General features: G+C 35.7%; 1 protein-coding gene across 2 annotated transcripts in view; it reads left to right on the top strand.

Annotated features, from left to right (window-relative positions):
* Nucleotides 1–22719, top strand: part of FNDC3A (fibronectin type III domain containing 3A) — a 158558-nt gene that overhangs the window by 57933 nt on the left and 77906 nt on the right. The window contains exon 1 of one of the 2 annotated variants that reach the window (XM_008706865.2): nucleotides 18902–22633. The exons of the other annotated variant lie outside the window; for it this stretch is intronic. Within the exon in view, the coding sequence (XP_008705087.2) occupies nucleotides 22627–22633 (7 nt within the window). The 5' untranslated portion in view covers nucleotides 18902–22626. Of the gene's footprint in view, nucleotides 1–18901; nucleotides 22634–22719 lie in introns of those variants that run through there. 2 annotated transcript variants of the gene reach the window in all.

The following is a 22719-nucleotide window of genomic DNA, read 5'->3' as shown; positions in this document are numbered from 1 at the left end:
ACTTCTATTTTGGTGTGATTCCATGCTACTATATGCAAAAGAAAATTATGAAAAAGCAAAAAGAATATACAGACCAGCTATGCCTAAATAGCTTTTATGTGCCCTGGCCCCTTCAAATTATATATTTTAGGAAGATAAACAACGATATTGATGATTGTTTAATTTATTAACCTAATAGGAGAGTAGTTAAGCACATGGTACCTGGCTTTGAGTTCCAGCTCTATCATGTACTATTACATCAGTCAGGTTATAATAAACAATTTAGCGATTATTTTTACATCCTGTCTTACACTTGTTTGTGTAAATAGGGTGTGTGTGTGTGTCCATCGTGTAGAATTTGGAACATAATTAATCATAGAGATTATTATACTATGCATTTTTGGACATACTGTTTATATCTGTGCAATCATAGATCCCAAGACCTGCGTCAGACATATAACCCCAGACTCAAAGCTAAGCTTCAGGAACAATGCCCCCAAACCATGCTATAAAACCTGTGTGATTAGGAAGGCATCATCAATGCCAAGATTGTACCTGTGCCCTTTCTTCACTAAGAACTCAGTATTACCTGTTTACAGCATAGATGCCCGTTTTGTAACAGGAATCTTGCACTACCCAAGGTGACTCCTCCAACATACAAAGGGGTTTCATATTCTGTGCACCAAAACAAATGACAGTATCCACTACAGTGCAAAAAAGGAAGACAACTTTATGAATAGAACTTACTTGTTTTAGTAGAACTAGAGCTAAATATGAGTCACATATTGAATCTTGTTTGCAAAAGTAAAAACAAATGAAATCTTAGACTACAAAAACAAAAAATATAAGTTCAAAATAGATGGCATATTACTCTGGTTAGACGGTATTCTTTTAACATATTTGAGAGAAGTATTGACAGATTGAACCCGGGAGGGTCACAGGAGAGCATGGAGTCAAGAAATTATTTTTGTAAAAGACTATAAAAATACTTGAAGGATGTTTAACCTAGAAGAGAGCTGTGGCTTGAAGACATTGTTCTCTGCACCGTTACAGGGCAAAATTTAGACTAACAGGTAAGAGTTGCAGGGAAGCAAATTTTGACAGGGAGGAACTGTCAGACCATTATGGCTCTATAAAAATGGAGTCATTGCGTTATTATACCTGAGTCCCATCGTTGTATGTGTTCATGCACTGGTTGAGAGGTATTATGAAAGTAATTATTGCATAGAAAAGAAGAGCAATTAGGTAAACTCCAATATTTATTCTAACTAAAGATTCTTTGATTCTAAAATTACCTGTTAATTAACTGATATCTCTTTAGTTAATTCTGGGAATGAATATACTGACTGAGAGTCTTCGGTTTAACAAGTCTGTGCATGGGCATATTTCATAAAGTAGTTGAGCTAATGAATGGCATTGCTCAAAACAGACCTATGAACAGGATGCCAACCAGTTAATTTATTAATCTTCATTCCTAATGAAATAAACACGTGAAAGAGACACTCACTAACCTTCTGAATTTATACGGGCAGGAGCAATGATGCTGTCTTTGTCTCGGTACATAAAACCTTACTTAACTCAAGTTCAGGGATCATTAGCTTCCCTCTATTTGGTTTCCTTAATGATAGAAATTGTCTCTTTTTCATCTCTGATTCTCTGTGCTAAAATAATGCCTTTAAGTTAGTAGGCATGCTGTCAATATTTATTGAAATTAACTGCTAAAATATATTTAAGTATATTGGTATACTCGTTTGCCTTGCTAACTACTACATACTAAAAATATACTTCTATACTTAGGAGTATTTTAGTGCATCAGAGTCTTCAATATGAACACCAGTTAAGATTGTAGAGTAACAAAGACATGTCAAATATGTAAATAGTGAATCCAAGATAATGCCGGGAATCTGATCATTTGACCATCCTGGATTTCTGCATATTTTCTTATGATCTGATTCCTATATGTAGAAAAAGTGTCAAGGTGAATTCAAGTTTGTTGAGAGGTATTAATCTTTGCTTTCTCGTATCTCACCTTACACAGGGAAGCCAATAACTTAACAGTCTCAGTGTGTTAATTCTGAGCCCTTTCACCCACTATAGTTAGTATGGGACATCAAGCTCCACCTGCAAGTCCTGCTGTTTTCCTTTTTGCTTCCAAGAGGCTGAGAGCAGCTTCTCAACAGTTACTGATATTTTCTCACCATTGTTGCTGCTGATGTTGCTTTCCATTCTGCATGGAAAACCCCAGTGGGGATTTATTTGACTCTTGTTTCTTTTACTATCACCTCATTGAAGAAGTGATTAGCACTGTTGCTCCTGGGGCAGTTATTATTGACACTTTTATTCCCTTTTTTCTTCATGTTGCTGCTATTCATCACAGCTTTTCTATTTTCACCTTGTCTCCTCGTGCCCCTCATTCTGACTCTTCCTGCCATTATAGGGGTTTTTGAAGTTAAGGGAAGGTTAGTCCCAACCAGTAAGTACCACTTTGTCCTTCTCTGTGTTTTCTGGGATCGTGGTGAGTATAACCATGTCTATCTTCCTTGCAGTTAGTCTGCTCTTTCATATTTGTGATCTCCTTTGCAGGGCAAGTCTCCTGAACTGAGGAGGTTTGAGGTTTGAGGTTCTTAATAAATACAGTGCTTTATTAAATACTTATAAGCCCTGTATCCCATCAATCCCAACTCTGTTACCTAAGAGTCAGTTCTCTGCCCTCCAAAAGTTGGAGTGCCTGGCTTTGTTCTTCTTTGTGTTCTTGTCTGAATCCCTTATGCCCATCAGACCTAATCAAAGCCCAAAACCCATCTCTCAGAATGTCTTTATGGGGTGAGGAAGGAGGAAGATGGAGTTGTCATGCAAGTAGGACTCCTAGTTGATTTGCTGTGATATGCTGGAATACCCAAGACATGTATGCAAACTATACTTCAGCCCCCATGACTCTTGTTAGATGTCAGGGGTTTGTTATTAAAAATACCTCTGAAATTTATTAGAAGTTAAATGTCTATTGTTTTAGATATCCTGGTACAGTTACTATAATTAGCAGCATGAAATACTGTACCTGTAACTTTTCTTCCTAAATTCACAACAATAGAACTTTAAAGAAATAACAAGGTATGTGAGTGAATTAATGGTGCATTGTAAAAGGCACAGGTCTAGGAGTAAGTCAACCTGGCTTCTAGAAACATTGGGTGGGAGTTATAGGAAAACAGATTTAGCTCAGTATGAGGAAGAACTCTATAATAAACAGAACTGTCAAAAGGCTCAGGAGTGATCAGTTCCCATCCATCTTAGGTGGTAATGCATATGTTGGCTCTTCACTTGATTGTGCTATTAGGAGGTTTAATTTCTTTTGAGTGGATGGTTGGAGTTGATGCCTTTTAAGGTTCTTCCCAAGTCTAAAATTTTATGAATTCTGTAGCTTTGGGTAGATTACTTAAATTCTGGTCGTTATTTTGCACATATGGGAAATGAGGGTGGGCAAGTGCAAATTTGATTCAATAAGTTTCCATCAGCTCTCAAGTTTTTAGGTGTTTTTAACTCTGCTAGTATGCTATATTTTAAATATATTTTAATAATAAGGAGGTCAGTATTCTAAGAGTATTTTTATAAGACCACTGATAATCTTTGGCCCACTGACTTTCCATCACTACAAATCTGACTGAACTTAACCAAGTTCTTTAGGTTCTACATAAATTATAAATAACACAAGTAGAAACCATATGTAGTAGATTCTTTTTTAAGATTTTATTTATTTATTTATGAAAGAGAGAGAGAGAGAGCTCACAGACGGAGAGGAGGAGGGAGAAGCAGACTCTGTGCTCAGAGGGAGCCTGATGCAGGGCTCGATCCTAAGACCCTGAGACCAAGACCTGAGCTGAAGGTAGATGCTTAACCGACTGAGCCACCCAGGTGCCCCCCGGATGTAGTAGATTCTTATTCCCAGTAGGCATTATTTTGCAGTTCAGCAAACTAAACCATGGAAAAGTTAGGTCCTTTATATATTACTTAGAAAATCTTAACCACCCTTAGAAAATGCTCTAAAGCATAGGTGACTATTTTTCATACTGGTGGAATAGCACATTATTATATTAAAGACTTTGCCCTTTATAATTCCTCCCGCAAGACAAAAAAAAAACATCAGTTCTAGTAGAGAGGCTTAAAATACTAGTTTTGAAACATTAATGAGTCTTGTTTGTAAAAATGAATCATGACAGATCATCCATTCATAAATTCAGCCCATTTTAGGTTAAGTGAATGATTATGACTCATCCTGAGTACATTGTGTAATAATCCCAGGTTGTCCCTCAAACTTTTTGAGAGAAATTTCATATGACTTAGTTAAGAGAAAATTGCAACATTTATGCCAAAAAGGAAAATGTAGGCAAATTCAGTTGTCTTCAATTCTTTAAAATGTTCCTAAGGAATAAAATATCACCAGTTTAGTGAGTTCTGTTAAAATAAGTGACAAAAATCTTGATTAAAAATTTTTTAATGAGTCATGACAAAAGGAAATTAAGACCCAGAAATACAAATAGCTTGTATTAACTTTTCAGTAAGTGTTTATAAACCTGTTGCAGTCTGATACTTTTTATATTGTTTAGTGACTAAAATGGATCTATCAGGATCTATACCTTCTCTGAACTGGTCTCACAAAATGGTATTTTATTAAATACACAGAAATATGGATGTAAAATTTTTATTTTGGGTACGTTCTCTCTCCTTTAAATGACCGTGGTTTTCCTTTTAGGAAAGAAGCCACTTATTAAAGGTAGATTATGAGGTGGAAAATTAGGAAGATAAGAAAACAGATTGCTTTATGATGGAAAGATTAGATAATTTTAAAGGCAAGAATGAAAAATGAATTTGGATGCTTTAAATTATTAGAGTCAGAAGTAGAAGAAGAGCTAAGGATCATTAAGCAGATTTTAAACTCTTAAGAATGACATATCTAGAACTGTTTGTTTAGTTTGATTTTTAAAGCTGTCTTTTAATATATAAATGGTTGTAAAATTAGTATGCTAAGTAAAAGAAAATGGTAACATGCTTTCATGAGGGAGAGGTTGGCTGGTTTTTAAAATTAAATGACCATTTATGTGGTCAGTTGTTTTTGTTTAAAAGTAGTTATTACATTCTAGGTAATAGAAAATTAGAAATAATGTGCTTTCCATAGAAGAAAAATTTTGCTGTCTCTTCTTAATATCGCAAATACTTGCTTCTCCCTAGATCATAACACGATTGGATTTTTATTAGAATCAAATTTTCATTGACCTTCGATTAGAATTAGCATCATTACTTGTTTGCTTAGGTTAAGGTTAGCCTAACAAACATACTGTCTTTACTGAACATTTTGATTTCTTTAATATCTTAACAATTTTAACTTTTAATATCTGAAACAATTAAGGAAATGTGTAGTTATAATCAAGTCTACTCTGGCACTATGTAGGCACTTAGTAAATACTTGTTAATTGAATAAATATCCTCAGTAGATAATTAAGTGCTACATATAGGTAATCTCTTTATTTTTTTGTACTATGCATATTTTTCCCTGAAATACTTTTTTTTTTTTTTTTTTAAAGATTTTATTTATTTATTTGACAGAGATAGAGACAGCCAGCGAGAGAGGGAACACAAGCAGGGGGAGTGGGAGAGGAAGAAGCAGGCTCATAGCGGAGGAGCCTGATGTGGGGCTCGATCCCATAACGCCGGGATCACGCCCTGAGCCGAAGGCAGACGCTTTAACCGCTGTGCCACCCAGGCGCCCCCTGAAATACTTTTTTAAAACCCCATTTCATCATGAAATGGCTTGAAAACTGAGGCCAAAAGAATTGTGTTTGGGCTGTAATGATTTTATTTAGTTTTGTACACCTCAGTGTGACTTCAGAATTCTCATAGCATGGGAAAATAATCCAGAACAGGGAGTAACCATGGTGATTGTAAAATACTACTACCTCTAGAGAATTATTGTGTCACACACTTTTGTGAAGGTCACTAGCGACCTCTGTATTGCCGATATGAGTGGGCTTGGGTCTCATCAAGCTTAACCTCTCCCTCAGGATTTGACACAGTATATTATTCCCTCCTTCTTGGAACACTCTTCTCTTGACTTTATCTTTTATAGTTTACATATTCGGATTTTTCTACTATTTCCCTGGCAACTCCTCCTCATTCTTTTTTTGATATACATTAAATACGAGTTCAAAAGTATGTAGCATATAAGTGAAATAAGCCAGTCACAAAAGGATAAGTACTGTATAATTCCTATTAGTCAGATTCATAGAGACAGAAAGTAGAATGGTAATTACTAGGGGACCAGGGGGGAGATGAGGAGTTACTGTTTAATGGATACAGAGTTTCAGTTTTGAAAGATAACAGAGTTCTGGAGATGGATGGTGGTAATTATTTTTTTCCCCAGTGGTGATGGCTGTTCTTAATGCCCCTAAGCTGTGTACTTGAAAATAGTTAATTTTATCTATATTTTAGCCACAAATTTCAAAAAATAAATGTTAAAAAATCTATTTTCATTTTTACCAAAAAAAGAAAAAATGTGTAGAAGATACCTGAAGGTAGAGTTTAAATGATGTGGTAGGCAGAATTCTAAGATGGCCCTTAGGATCAGTGCCCCCTATTGTACCCACTGTATGTAATCCCTGGGACCATGAATATGATGAATTTTACTTCCGTAATTAGGTTATAGTATACAGTGCAGTTGACTTTCAAGAAAAGAGAGATGATCTGGGCTGAACCTCACCTAATCAGGTGAGCCCTTAAAAAGGGACTGGGCTCATCTAGAAGTAAGAGATTTGGGAAAGGGTCATGTAGCAAGGAATGTGGGTAGCCTCAGCCCGAGAGTGGCGTCTAGCTGACAGCCAGCAATGAAATGAGGGTCTTAGTCCTACAGCCACAAGAATCTAATTCTGCCACAACCACAGGAGTTTGGAAGAGGACTCCAACCTCCAGATGAGAACACACCCTAGTCAACACTTCGATTTTCACCTTGTGAATCCTGAGCAGAGAACCCAGTCACACTATGCCCAGACTTCTGAACTACAGAACTGTGAACTAATAAATGGGTGTTTTTTAAAACCACTAAATTTGTGCTAATGTTACACAGCAGTTGAAAACTAAGGAAAATAATAATGAACTTTTTTTTCTCTCATGAATTATAGTTCACAGGTAGGCAGTTAGTGCTTGTATGGAGTTCTCTGCCCCAAAGGTGATACAGGGACCCAAGTTACTTCTGTCTTGGTCTGCCATCCCTAGGATATCGTGCTCATCTGCATGAACCAAGATGGTTCACCACCATGTCTATGTCCCAGACAAAATGGAAAAGGGGAAGAGAAGAGATTTGAGGTACACCCTCTTTCCTTAAAGACACACCCTACAGATCACAGATCACTTCTCACATTCTCATTGACCATAGCTTAGTTGAAAACAATACTGGAAGGTAATGAATAAATGTCACAGAGTACAAAAAATAATAAGTCTTGAAAGATCTTCCAGAAGTAATTATAGTGTTTATTTAAGGGGTGGTGGTGCATGAAATAGGGAACCAGGATGGAATGAAAGTTTTCTCTCTGTACTTTTTTACATTTTTCATTTTTTGAATCTTGTACTTCCTATTAAAAATAGTACTTTAGGTAAATAAAACAAGGGCTGTATATAAGAAACTTCCAGCTCCCTTCTTTCTTTCTACTCAAAAAATATTTATTTACCTTTCTTCAGCAGCATTTCACTTGTCCCTTTGGGATTGGTGTCTTTCCATTCTTATTCTTTGTCCTGCAACAAAATTAGATTTTTGAACTTCTTTGTGAATGATTTTGGCCCAAAGGAGGCTGAAATATATTCATATATGTTGTATATATATATACACACACATATATATATATATACAAAATATATACATATATATAGGATTAAGTTACATTAGGTATTTTTAAATGTTTGATACATTCAAATATATTTTACAGTAATTAATAGTAAAAGGTCATTCCACTTTTCTTGTCATTGCATGTGCACAGTATTGTAACTACATTTTAGGCCATACCAGTTTTTTTATTGGTGACTATTTATAGCAGAACCTTACTATCATTCATAAGTTGAGAGCAGTTAGTACATTCTGGATTTGAAATATCCATCTTGACAGTTCACTTGCTAATAAGTTGAGCACTAGCTATATGAAGCAATTACCTCTTCTTAAGTGAGATGGAGATAATGTGATTTGATCAAATCTGCCTAACTAGACATAATAAACTGGGGAAATTGTAGCCACATTAGAGAACCGAGCTTCCTAACCGGACTTGATTAAAACTTGTCATGAAAATCTGTTTAGGCATGTATTACACCTAACTGAGTAGTTTTATGGCCTTTTAAGAACATTAGTCCCACATTGATTAGGACCCAAAAATATTTACAGAAAGGTCTGTGTCACTTCTACATGTTTATTTCTACAACTGGCCTTCTTAAAACACTATTTTTTTTCATTTCTATGCTAAAAACTAAACAACCTTGCCTTCTCCCATTTTCTGTAGTATAGAACCCTTAGCCTAATTTTCTAGGCACTCCATCCTGGTCCCAACCTCTCTTTCCTTCCAGCTCTACTTCCAGAAACCTTCCACTGCAAATATTCCAGGCTTAGTAGATCCTTAGTCTCTTACATATTACTTGCCAGTACCCTCTTCATATCTTTGTTCACATTGCTGCTGCTTAGAAAAATCACACAGGAGCATGTACACACATACCTATCTTCTCATCTTTTGGGAGTGAAATCTTCATCAGTTGGCTTTAAGATATTTTTGCTGAAGTTGATATTATTAGAGTGAATAACTGTAGGCATAAAAGTGTGTGCTTTAAACTTGAACCTAGAATAGGGTGTTCTTTAAAAAAATACCTTTCTGATTAACTGAAAAGCAGAGGGCCTTTGGCCAAGTGATTTTACTGAAAATGTTTACAAAATAAACACATTTAACCTTGGTAAACAGATACAGAAAATAATTCAGAATCATTATAAACATTAATACTGATTGTATGTACTATAGTGTGGATTATTTAGAAAATTGAGTTGATAAATTGCTTACCCCAGATTAGATAGAGTCTGGAGGTTTCTTTTTAAACTCATTCTTTTATTTAGCAAATTATTATGAACTTAGTATGTACAGTCACCATTGCAAAACTGAAGATTTAGTGATAAGATAGACCTTATCCCTGCCCCCTCACAAAGTTTACAGTCTCCTAGGGAAGACAAGCAGTTAAGGAATTCAATAAAATGAGAGAAGTGCTGTGAAGGAAAAGAACAGAAAGGGTGCTATGGAACCTCATAGCAGGAGCACCCAAATCAGTCCTGGGGTTAGGACACTTAAAGGATGCATTCTGTTCTTTACTTTTTACCTCCCCAAATGGAACATTAAAAATTCTTCTTAATTAGTGGCTTTATTTAATTAGGACTTGAATCTTGAATGCCATTTATTTGATTATACATTAAGGGTATGAACAGAATTAGCTTTTTTTTTTGTAATTAGGAAAAACTATTACTTTAAATGAATATGTATGCATCAAAAAAGTTTTTGGCACATTTCCTTCAAGTGCCTGTCTCCCTATCTGGTAGGATTACAGGAGTTTTTCTTCCTTATGTTTTCTATATAATTTGATAATTGTGATTATCAATATTATCAATTATAATATTGATTATAATATTAATTGCTTAAATCATATACATGGTGTTTTAGCCTCTTTTAAATTATTTAGTCCAACTTTCATTTTTAAAAATTTATAGATTATTTTCTTTAAAGCTGAAGCCTTATGCTCATTAAGGAAAATGGTGAACCATATGATGTATTTTGGTGCAGATAAGTGGATGTTTTAATTAATAAAAACTAAAAAATGGGTAGAAGAAATGTATACATTTGATATAATATAGAGCTAACTTAAAGAATTCTGACATTCAGAAGGACATGTAAGAAACCCAGGGCAAAAAAACTGTAGATGTTGAGGATTTTGTAAACCCCAAAAATGTATCAGTATAAGCCAGACTGTATTTATGGAAGAAGATATATTTGTTTGGATCTTCTCTGTTTAGTCAAACCATTCTGTGAAGGGATGCTAGGGAAAGAAACCAATATTACTGCAGACCTACTTTGTGTTCTGCATACATTTTTCCTAACCCTGTGAAAGAATGTCTTAGAAAGAATACCTTCCTTATTAAATAAAAACCAGACTCTCTAAGTTAGCTTCAGTAGAAGGATATCCTGGTGAGGAGGGCAACTGAATTACAAATACAGAGACTTGCCTTAGTTTAACCTTGTAGTAGCTACAACCACAATTTTGGACTCAGAGAAGTGTTAATTAAGCATTCTAACAAAGGCATAAACCTTTCTAATTTTTGCCCAAAGCACAGCTGGGATAAGGCAAGGCTAGGATGTTCAGAGAACATTTGTATATAAAGTTATAGAGACTACCATGAATTTACATAACCCTTGTATCATCTGCAGAGTATCCCAGGAAACAGAAAAGGTCTTTCCTTGTTCCTTTTCTTATACGACAACATGTTGAATGTAATTTTTACTGCTTACTTAGATACAGAGAGATGGAAAAATCATTCTCTCTCCCAACCTATCTAGGACTCATCTTCACAATTCTTATTTCCTCTATCATGGCAACCAATACAGTTTTATTTCTTAGAAAGACCCTTCCTGTGTTTATAAAAGTATGGCTTGTGCCCTATCACTATGATATATGAAGGCACATCCAGGCATGTCGCCATTAACCATAAGAGTCATGCAATAACATAATAATTGTAATGGTAGACGATTTTCTTGACAGTTATGTATTAATTGCTCTAAGGCTTCAGATGTTTGCCAGAGTCATAATTTAAATGTAGAATTCTGATCCCAAAACCTGTACACTAACATTTGAAAATGTTGGTTTACTTTTAGAGATTAATTTTAGTCACATCCTGTTTTTATTCTCTATGGATCAACAAAGTTCTCTGTATTCAGCATCTCCTTCTGTTTCATTTTATCGTATAATCTTTCATCATTCTTGGAAAATCCTTTCATCATTACAATGAAAGATCATCATTTTGATATTGTCACATTTTTCAGCATCTTAATATGTTGGAATTCCTTACCCTTTTGTACTCAGTCTCCCATAGTTAGACACTTGCCAGAACACAAAAGAGAAGAACTAAATACATGTTCTTTTCCTGGAAAGAGAATTTGCCCTAAATCTCCTTTGCTGTTCTGAAAGACAACTCAATTCTTGACAGCCATTTGAGAAACTTAGACCCTGCCTCACAGCTGACTAAGGGAAACAGGCAAGTAATCCACAGTTAGAACAGAATGTGTACTATGATGGAATTAGGTATGCCCAATTATGTGTGGGAGGCCAGAGAAGAAACACCTAACACAACTGGAATAGTCGTTGAGTACTTTCAGGAAAAGTTGATGCTTAAAGAGATAGAAAATTTAGCCATGAGGGAAAAAATAGAGACATATCTTAGAGGCAGAAGGAATCACCTGTGCAAAGGCAAAGTGCACAGACATTAGAGGAGACCGAAAAGGTATGATGAGGAAGAGAGATTAAAGAACATTATACATAGAGGGGTGTCTGGAAATGAGACTAAAAATGGAAACATAGGCTATGTTAGAAATACCTTCATATGTCATGCCAAAAATTTTAGATTTTGGGACCCCTGGGTAGCTCAGTTGGTTAAGTGTCTGCTTTCAACTCAGGTCATGATCCCAGGGTCCTGGGATTGAATCCCATACGGGGAGCCCGTTTCTCCCTCTGCCTGCCACTCCCCTTGTGCGCGTGCTCTCTCTCTCTCTCTTTCTCTCTCTACCTGACAAATAAATAATCTTAAAAAAAAATTTTCAAGATTTTATCCTGAAAGGAACAGGGAGCCACTGAGGATTTTAAGCAGGGAAGTAACAAAAAGAGTAGTAGTAATAATGAGATATGGGGCTCAGTGTGGGGGGTGAGAAGAGACTAGGATGATTTAAAATTTTCCCAGTCAGTTGAAGTGAAAGATAAATGAGAGCACCTGTACTATGCTAAATAATACAGAAGAAAAAAAAAATTGGTTTGGGTAGAAAGATGGAAATGATGAGCATGTAAGATTCAAAATGCCTTTTGGTTTTATTGCTCTTGCTCCTAAGAAAGGCTTGGAACATGTACTAGTCAGGACTGTCCAGAGAAACAGAAGCAGTAGAATATACATAGGATATATAAGGAGAGATTTCTTATAGCAGTTAGCTTATATGTTTCAAAGGCCAAGACTGCCTTCTGCAAGCTGGAGAATCAGAAAAGTTGGTGGTAAAACTCAGTTCAGATCCAAAGGCCTGAGAATCAGTGGGCTGATGGTAGTCCCAGATGACAGAAAAGGAAAAATAAATAGTTTTTTCTTAAATGTTTACTTATGGATATTCAACCTAACTCATAAGAAAGTGCAAACTAAACTATATGGAGATGCTGTTTTCACCTTTCAGATTGCTAAATATCAAAAGTTTGATAACTACTGGTAAGGATGTGTTGAAGAGAACATGTATTAGTACAAACTGAGATTTGGTAATGTCAAAAATGTGAATGCTCTGATACGGCAATTCCACTTCTAATAATTTATCCTACGATATACTAACACATTTATGAAATGATGTTTATACAAAGATATTCAGCATTGTTTGTAATAGTAAAAGGTTGAAAGTAACTTTAATGTCTGTCAGTAGGGGAGTAGTTCACTAAATTATGGTACGTTGTTACAGTGAAATACTATGCAACTATTAAGAAGTGAAGCAGCCCTACATGTACCAATATGGAAAGATCTCTAAGCTATATCATTAAGGTGCAGAACAGTGTGTATAGTACATTATCATTTGAATTTTTTTAATAAAGAGTTCTTTTATTTATTTGAGAGAGAGAGAGCTTGCATGAGCGGGGGGAGGGGCAAAGGGAGGGAGAGGAGCAGACTCCCCGCTGAGCAAGAAGCCTGATCCGGGGCTGGATCCCAGGACCCTGAGATCATGACCCAAGCTGAAGGCAGATGCTTAACCCACTGAGCCACCCAGGTACCCCTATCATTTGTATTTTTAAAAGAATGTACATATAGTTGCTTTTATGTGCATAGAATATCTCTGAAAGGATTTATAAGAAGCAAAGAATGGTTTCTTTGAGGGAGAAACTGTGTAGTTGGGAGACAAGGTCAAAAAGGAAGTTCCCAAACCTGCAATCTAAATATCTCCAAAATGCTTTATGGCCACAAGCAAAGAGCCTGGGAAAAGTCCCATCTCCTACCTTTCTCAGCTTAACCTCATCATAAATGATCTATATAAATAAGACTCTTTACTTCGCAGTCTGGTAATGCTTGAATCTGAAGAGAATGAAAGGGATATGAGGCCTCTATTTCTGTCTTTGCTTTTGTGGAAGTTTTTTCCTCTCTTCATAGTCTTTAGCAAGCCATCAACACCGTGAGTTTTTAATCTCCTTTTTTTCACTTAAGATCATGTTAGCTGGTTGGGGATTTGCCCTGAGAAGGTTGGAATGAATAGGATAAAATAGTGGCCAATAGCAAATGATCAAAATATGTAAATCACGACAGAAAAATAAGACCTTATAGTCCAGGTCTTCTCCTGATGAAAGTTGATGTATAATGAAAAAGTACAGCAGTGTCTTCAATTGTGAAACAGCATTTGGTTTCTGCTCTGAAAAATCTAGATTTAAAGATTACCCTTCAAAAAGAATCACAAAGACAACTATTTCGGTAATTTTTATGTCTTCCAAATATTTCTTTCAGATGATTAATAGTTTTTAAAAAACAAACCAACCTAAGAATAAGGGGAACCCTTGCTTTCCCTTTAAAAAACAAAAACAAAACAATTTCTCATAGGAAACAACATGAAAGCAAGTGCCTGAGACCATGGGAAAAGATCCTTGGCATGTTTTCAAGTTCGTCTGATTATGTCAGGTTAATGATGATAGAACAAAAGGTTATTAAACTTACCTCCAGCTCTCATCTCCCTTCAGCTTTCCAGTTCTGCTGGGAAGCGATAGTCTTTGAGGAGAAAGAATGTTAGTGCTTAAGTGTAGAGGCTTAATTTCTTCTCAGAAGACCATACAGGAGGATGTGAACATTCTGTGGCAAGCCTCCAGAGATAAATTCTGTTCCTGTTAGGGAATAGGAGATCTCTAATTCTAGGTGGGCTAATGCAGGGAGATATTTTGAAACCTCATATAGAGTTCCTCATCATAAACCATCTTTTCCAATCCATTTGTTAAAAAAAAGTCTATGTAAAAAAATCAGTGTTTTGATGTCCGTAAAACTAAAAATTGTGAAAGCCCAAAGAAGATGACAATGTAAGAGAGACTGAGGTAGCAGTAAATTGTGAGGCCACAGAACATAGTTGTGTATAGCTTCAAATCTAAATGTAAATGTTGTTTGTTAGGCACAGCATTTCATATAAAAAGCTTAATAAATGGTGACATATTCTGCAGAAGATCGGTCTAAAGAGTGGCTACAGAGGCCGTTTTCCAGATAACTCATTTGGCTGGTAGAAACTTAAGACGTGTTTTAAAAGGTCCAGACCTTAAATCACAGAAGCTGTGAGGAAACTTAAACATAAATATAGAGTCTGGTATGTGGGAAATCTATAATTAAAATTAAAAAGCTTAGCTATTATGTGAAAAGAACCTATCACAACCCTTTTTAACATCAGCAATTCTGATTTAATGCAGTCTGTGCATGTTGGATGACTGGTCTGCTCTGTCATGTGGGCATTTTTTTTTCAACCTCTATGGCCTTAATGTTTGATCCTGACAGGATTTGCGTCATTGATCCATATCACTGCCAGTGTGATGTCAGCATGTGGGTGTGCAGTTATTGAGAGATAGTTAATCTAATGTGCTGCAGTAAAACCCGAGCACTATTTCCTACTAGAATAACAAAGAATGATTCATCATTGTTCACATCAGACTGATACTAAAAATAGTGTTCACAACCTACTACATCCATGCACATTAATATCGCAGTCTTTGTAGCTTTCTAAACAAGAGCACTAAAAATAACTTCTTTAGAAACAGGTACTTGATAAACACATCTCCTACTTTAAGTATTTTTATCTGTATACAGTTCAGTTTATTGCTAAAGATAAATTCTAGCCATGATGTGTTATTCTTCAAACTTTTTCTACTTGGTGTGCTTATCGCTGATAAATCTAAATGCTTAGCAAATCTAATTATAGAAATTTTCAATTAGCTGTACACAGATAAATGAAATTACCCGTAATTCTGAATCCTACTTAGGCTCCTAATTTAAGCAGTCTACTTAGCCAACCTTTAAAAAGAATATATTTTCATGGAAAAACCCTTAAACATCGAAGTAGTGAATAATGACCTTGATCTTTTCTTTTCTTCTATAACTCTCTGCCTTATTCTGTTCCCTAATTATGATCACCAACTTGTTAAATTCCAAGACTCAAGGCCTATACTAATTGCCTGCCTCAAGTGAATAAATGTTACCAGGTGTTTTGTAGACTTATCTAGTAGGCATCTACTATTAATAGGGTGACTTTATTGGTCCCAGTTTGTCTAGGACAGCCCCAGTTTATATCTCTCATCTTGGTGTCTAACCTGTTTAACATTTGTTCCAGACTTTTCATTGTTTAACAGAGTATAATTAGTGGTTCCATTAAAATAAGCTGTGATGCATCTGGTTGTCTGCCATTTTGTATTTCAAGCTTCTGTCATGGTTTCCTCTAGTAAGCAGTATATCCATCTCTTGTTTTCACTTTAACCTCTGATTAAATCTTAAAGGCAGAGTAAATTGTTTCTTTTTTCTGACCCTTACCAGAAGTAAGTCAAGGATAGTAGTTAAGGTAGTTAGAAATAAAGTGTTCTTAGATATAGAGGGCTAGGGTCTGCTAACACCTTCCAGTCCTCTGTGGTGGTGGCTACTGAACAAGTATGTGATGCTGCTGCCCCTTCTGGCCACTTGGCATTACAAGGCCACCTGTTGGAGGTGATCAATGGGAAGAATATAGGTTAGATGAATGTAAAATACATGCAGGAATAAAATCTAAATATCCCTGCCACAGAAAAATGGGGGAAAAAAGGTCTGAGTGGTTTTGTCATTTATTGTATAAATCTGTCACTGCTGAATATTGGCAGTGTTTTTGTTTTTTTTTTTTTTTTTTTTTTTTTTTTTTTTTTTGCAATAAACCCTTTTGGTAACAGTGAGCTAAAAAATCTAAATTTGGTGAAATATTCAAAAGAAGCATAGAGACAATTCAGTGAGTTTTGTTTATTAAAATTTTGAAGGTATTATGAAAATATTTGGAGTGAAATATTTACACATTTCAATAAGAAAAAAAATAGTATGAAGAATATCCTCTACTTAGCAGAATTAGCTCCCAGCTGACCAGATGGCACCTAAGAATCAGAGTATTCTCTGAATACAAATATTGTAGTCTTAAAATATTACAGAAAAGAGTCAATTGAAGGTATCAGTGGTTTCAAAGTTATTAACCATAAAATATAACAGTTGCAGGCAGTTTATGAAAAAATTAAAAATGAGATTATATTGAAGAAAGAAAATTTTCAGTCATATACCAGAGATAATGGAATTAAGAGACAGATATAGCTAACAGATCGACTAAAGTACATGGATATGTACTAAGAATTATCCATTAACGCTACTCTAATATCCAGATATTCAGTATCAAGTCCATAAAATATTCTTTAATATACTTGCATGTTTTTAATAAAGAATTTTATTTTTTTAACGTTTTTAATAGAGCTTTTCATGTCCTTCCCTGTAATAAAAGCAATTTGTCAATCAGTAAAGAATTATTCCAAATTATGTAATTCTAATGATTTTTAGGCTGCTCTGTCACCTTCAGAAGTGTCCTAGTTTGGATAATGATAATATGGTTATCCTGCCTCTGCTCTATTTCCTCCCTCCTTGCCAGAGCTTAACCAGTCTTCAAAAACAAATCCTTATTTCTCTTACTGCTAAGAGTTATTCCCAAATCCTTGTCCATAGATTTAGGGACATTTCATCAGTCTAAGAAATGGAAAAATTAGGATAATGTAGTGGTTTTTCATTAGGCTAAATTTATTTAAAGACTTTTTTTTTGAATTCTGAAGTTAAGTCCCTTCTTTTTTGAGGTTAAAATATTCTTTATGAATGATGCAATAAATAATAGACTTCCTTCTGCTCTTAATTTCTTCCGTCTTTCCCTTTAATGTCATAATTTGGCCTTATAAAAAGCCTTACCTTAATGAGTCCCCAGAATTTGTTTTTAAATTTTACTGGCACATAAATCAAAGCACTTGGGAAATACTGCATCAGAACACAGATATCTCTGTTCTCTTGACCAATCTCTGGCTAATACCTAGCGTCTTCATCCAGCTTCCCTCAACCCCAGTCAGTCCAAAAACATACCTGGTTTTAGGATGATCCGTACATTTGCTTTCTTTTGGCATGAACCATGTAAAGTAAAACTTTTATTAAATTGATAACCTTAGTTTAATATACTAAAGAGGGAAATTATAGAAAAAGAAAATGCTACTGTGTGGCCAGATCTGCAAGGTGACTAAGGCCCCTAAAAAGGAAAGAAGAAAAACATGGGCAAGCAAATCAGAGAGATTTAAAAGAAACAAAGTTTGAATTGTGCCTACAAAGTTATAGGATCGGATTCTTTGCTCCACTTATCTTCCTGAGATTATTTGCATGTGTCATTGTCAGTTACTCCCCAGCAAGGGCGTCTTCCCATAGAGGACTTGATTAGTTGCAATTGACTACGTGGACATGCATCAGTTATGTATGAGCTTAACACACGTTATTTAGATGTTAATCCAGAACCTGTACCCCTAATACTGCCGCATGAGTCAGGATCATAGTCATAGTCGCCCAGTCTTTTGAAGAATTGGATATATAGTTGTAGAGGAGTAGAATGAGATGTATTTCACATCTCCACTCTTAAGTTCATGTCTTATTGATTTGAAACCACTGAGCTGAATGAGTCTGCTTCTTAAATTTTCTAACATGCAAATGACCCAGACTGATTACAATCCAAGAGCAGCCTTTTAATAAACAACTGATCTTCTTTACTTATTGCCAGAAAGAATTTTATAAAATGAAAGTCAATTCTTCCAACTTTAATTTGCCTCAGCTAACAATCCCTTTCTGCAAGTCATCTGATTCGGCTGTCTTGCTATCTTAGCTGTTTATTTTGCAACTGTTTTTGAGGATATGTTGCTTAAAGTTAGACATTTATTGATGCATTACTGAATTTTATATAAGGCAGAAGTGAGCATTGGGTTATACCTGCTTTAGTTTTTTCCAAGCCAAATAATTGGGGCTATGCTCTATGGCAGTTTGAGACACTTGATCTGCAGAAGACAAGGACTAGCTTGATAGTGTGGTCCTGGAAGTCTTAATTTTAACCTTATTTCAGTTCATACAAACCAGAGAGGTTTTATGGCCCGACTCTAGAGGGCGTAAAACCAGCCTCATTCCTTATTTATATTTTCTATATTAATTTTCCCTTTTCTTCAGTTTGTCAATTATTTTGTTTTGGGTTTTGTTTAGTTATGTTATTTTGAGGGTTTTTTTAGCTTTTGTTTTTGTTGCTATGTGTATCTCTTAAATCTCCTCAAGTTACTTTTGGAACAGGTTTGGCTATTAAGTAATTCACCAACTGTTCCATATGATATCCCTCACTTACTAGAAAATTTTAGAGTCTTCACGAGAGTTATGTGTTTAGGTGCGTTTTCCTTTGTTATCATTATCTGTAACTAGCAGATATTTGAGGTGTATTGTGTGGGCTCGTCCATCCAAATGTTTGGTGCTTTTCTATTTGTAGTTTATCTTCAAGCGAATTTTGGTATTATTATGCTGCAATTTTTCTCATTCATTTTATAATTTGTAGTATTTGTTATATCCTAAACAAGAGAGGCAGCATAATGTAGTGGTGAAGAACACGGATTTCAAAGCTAGACCACCCAATTCTTTTGACAGCTTACTAGCTGTGAGACCTTGAAAGTTAGAAAATGGAAATAATAGTTATCCTACTTTAGAGGGATATTATTCAGATTAAATGAGTTAATATCTGTAAAGCACTTACACCAGTGCCTGGTAGCCAATAAGTGTATATAAACAATGTCACCCAAGTGTCACCTATGCTTGTATTGACAGATCTACCTGAAAATCAGTAGTTCAAGAATGCTAATAGTTAACATGTCAAAATGTTATCAGAAAGTCCAAACAATTACTGTGAAATGTCATGCTATTGATTTAAGAGAACCCTCTGCAAAATGTTTGAGACGGTGTTGTGAAAATAAAAAGCAGGTGCGTTTTAAGTTTGTTAGAATTCTCATATAATCAGGTAAGAAAGGGAAAATGAAGACTATGCGTATCACTGCATAATGCATTCTTGTAATTGTAGCGTTCTTGATGCATCCTTTCTCTTTGTTTATTCCTCTGGGAAAATTGTTTGATGAACATTGTTGAATTAACAAGGTCTTTAGGAAACATGAAATATGTCTGTTTTACATTGTCCTTATTATAACTGAAGAATTCTTGAGGGTGTGGACCATATCACTAAACCTGGTCATTAGAACTCCATGGTAACTGTGAGGATATGAGGGTGGAGAGCTAAATCTTGTTAGAAGGGTTGAAAATAATGAATGGAACAGAAATAACCAGTAGAGCAAAGAGCTAGTGGAAGACGAAATGAAAATTAGATCAAGATTAGAAGTGGAGAGATAGCTTTGACCTAGTGAAGGAACAGTGATTTTTCTGAAGATAGAAGAAAGAGGTGAAAAACGTTTGTAAATAATATTGAAATAGTTCGATTTCATGCTGACATACGTGATTGAGGTCAGATTGGGGAAGTCCTTAAAGGGTGGTAGGAGATCTTTGAATAATCACTGTAGAAAACAGGATAGGCTATTAACCAGGGATAAATTCCTGAAAGGATTCCTGAGCAATGCTGATGGCTGACTTAAGGTTGGCGATAACTAAATTTACAAACATGACAGTCTGAGTGCCATTTGATTTCTACAGTTCAGATCTAAGAGAAGTAAATTATCTGGTTAGAATTGGGAACTTTGTGGGGAGGGGATGTAAAAGGAAGACATCCATGGGAAAGGAAATCAGGCAATGAAGGCAGTGCAGGAGGAAAGGGAAATCATTATGAAAAAGAACAAATGTCGTAGAAGAAAGAGAAAATGGAGAGATGAAAGATAGATGTTGGTGGCCAGAGACTGCAACATGAAAAGTCTGAGGTTTCAAAGATGAGATAGTGGAATTCTAAGTGATAAGTTCCAGAATGTGTCTTTGAACATGGGTTACTAAAAACAGAATGGAAGTGTTCAAGAAAGTTTGAGGGTAAGTTTTTTGTACATTGAAGTCATTGTACTTATGGACAAGAGTGGGATTAAGGGGGAAAACCGTGAACTGGTACCAAAGTTCTCCATAAATGAGAACTGAGCACGACAGCAATGAAAAGGGGTAGAGGGTGATCTACTCATACAACATGGTCTAAAGGAAAAAGAAACTTGAGCGTGAGACAGGAACCACCATGGTAACGGGGAACAGCCTTGGGGTATCTGGAAACTGCCTCAGGAGAGAATGGGAAGCCTCTGCTCCCTGGGGCTGCTAGAAAAATTGTCCTGGAGGGAGCCAGATTTCACTTAAAGGAAATACATCAACAGGTCTTCTGTGAAAAGGTTGAGGATATAAGGGAATTTATTTATAATAGGGGAAAAAGTTCTAGTGAGCAAATGGAAAGAATTGAAAAGGAGATCATCAGTTAAAGAGTCAAGAAATGGAAACATAGCTGTGTGAGAACATGAGCAAAACTGAGGAAGTGGGCTGCCGGGGCTTGCTTTTTCTTTAAGGACTGAAGATCAGAGGAATGGTTAGATTTGCTGAGAGGCTGAGTTCAACACTTACAAGCAGATTCTGTTGAGACCTGGACACTCTTCACTCTCAGGCCTTGTTCTTCAGGAGCCTTGCCTTTCTGGAGGAACTTTGTAATTAACAATTACCCTTTGCCACTTTAGAGAATGGTCCTTTAGTATCTTATCTCCTCAGAGGTGTCTGACATGTATTTATTGAAACCTTTGGCTCCAGGTTATATCTCTTGCTAGTTATTTTCCACATTCTTGGGAGAGTGGGGTTTTGAAGATGGTTTGCATATTTTTAACTACAGCCTTTATCATTAGATAATTCTGCCTTTGCCTCATTGTGTGCCCTTGTCAAGTTACTTAACTGCATGCATTCTGCTTCGATTTCCCTATCTCTAAATGATGCGTACTTCAGTTATCCTGAGGACTGAGTTAACACGGGTAAATCACTCCGAATGGTGCCTGGGACATACTCTGCAACATATAATTATTATTTTTGAAAACACCGAGCATTCACCCTTTTATTTACAATAATAGCTATCATTTATTGAGTCATGCCAACCAGTATACTCAGTACTTTAAATATATCTAATTTAATTCTCAGAACAATGTTGTGAGGTTGATTTTTTTAACCTTTTTACAGAAGGAAACCACCACAAAGAAGAGCAATAAATTGCCTTGCTTAAAAATGTTGAAGCTTTTATTAAATCTTTTGGTACCAAAATTTATTTTCTTTCCACTGTGCAACTTGTAAACAAATCACAGTCGTTATCATTACCTATCCATTTGTATTAGCTATTAATAAATTTCCTTAGCTTACATAGCACCATAAAGTAATGAAAAGACCTCCAGAAGTTCTTGCAGTCTTCTTCCCCTCACTTGTAACACCTTTGGTCTCTTTCCTGGTCTCCAGGGGAGCTTGGGTAGAGTGCTCTGATCCTGAACTGTGGCCCGTCTTTTAAGATTTCATGGACACAAGCGAGAATGCCATCCACCAAGTATCTGTATTAATGTCCAGGTTAAATCGTAAAATAAACATGCAACAACAACAAAACAAAATCAGAAATAAAGTTAAAAAAAAAAAAAACACTTAAAGTGGTAGGCTTTATTAACTTGAGAGGCAAATGCCAGCCTGAAACATAAAACCCACGTTTGAGGAACACATTACACTGATCAAGCCAATATTCTATAGACAGTTGTGCTGTGGGCATTTCCTTAATGGTTGACATAGAGACTGGATTAGGTTACTGAAGGACGTTTCAGAGCGAATCCTCTAAATTAATAAACGTTATATATATATCTTAAACTTTATAAATGAAAGTAGCAGATTGGATAATAAAAACTGAATTACAAGATAACATCTATGGTGTTAGAAAGGAGGGAAATGAAAACAGAACGGTTTTATATCAAGTATGTATTTCTGTACGTGTAATTTGATGAGCTTTTGGGTTACTTCACGAGGAAGTCTGGAAGATCGCAAAATTCAAGGCAGCAGCAGTAGAAACCATTTAATCATTTACTATATCCCAAAAGCGGGCAGCGGGAATGTTTGCTTTATCCCCCCTTCCTTTTCCGCGGGTCACTGCAAGTCACGTGATGGGGATCACGTGACTCGGTCAAAGGATCTTTTCCTCTCCCTGCTTTGCAAAAAAAAAAAAAAAAAAGCGGAACCGTTCTCCAATTAAAGCTGTTAACGTGTACTACGCTGTTTCCTTGTTGGATTTTGTTCTCTGCTGCTACTGTAAAAACAAAATGAGTGGTAAGATTTGCTGACTGTTTTTGAACATTCTTTTATTTTAAAACATAGAAAGCATTGTATTAATCTAAAGTCATGCCGTGTGTGCT

This window comes from Ursus maritimus, unplaced genomic scaffold (assembly GCF_017311325.1).
Source record: "Ursus maritimus isolate PB19 unplaced genomic scaffold, ASM1731132v1 scaffold_10, whole genome shotgun sequence".
Classification (NCBI taxonomy): domain Eukaryota; kingdom Metazoa; phylum Chordata; class Mammalia; order Carnivora; family Ursidae; genus Ursus; species Ursus maritimus.
Note: the sequence above shows the minus strand (reverse complement) of the source record. Positions and strands in the feature narration are given on the sequence as shown.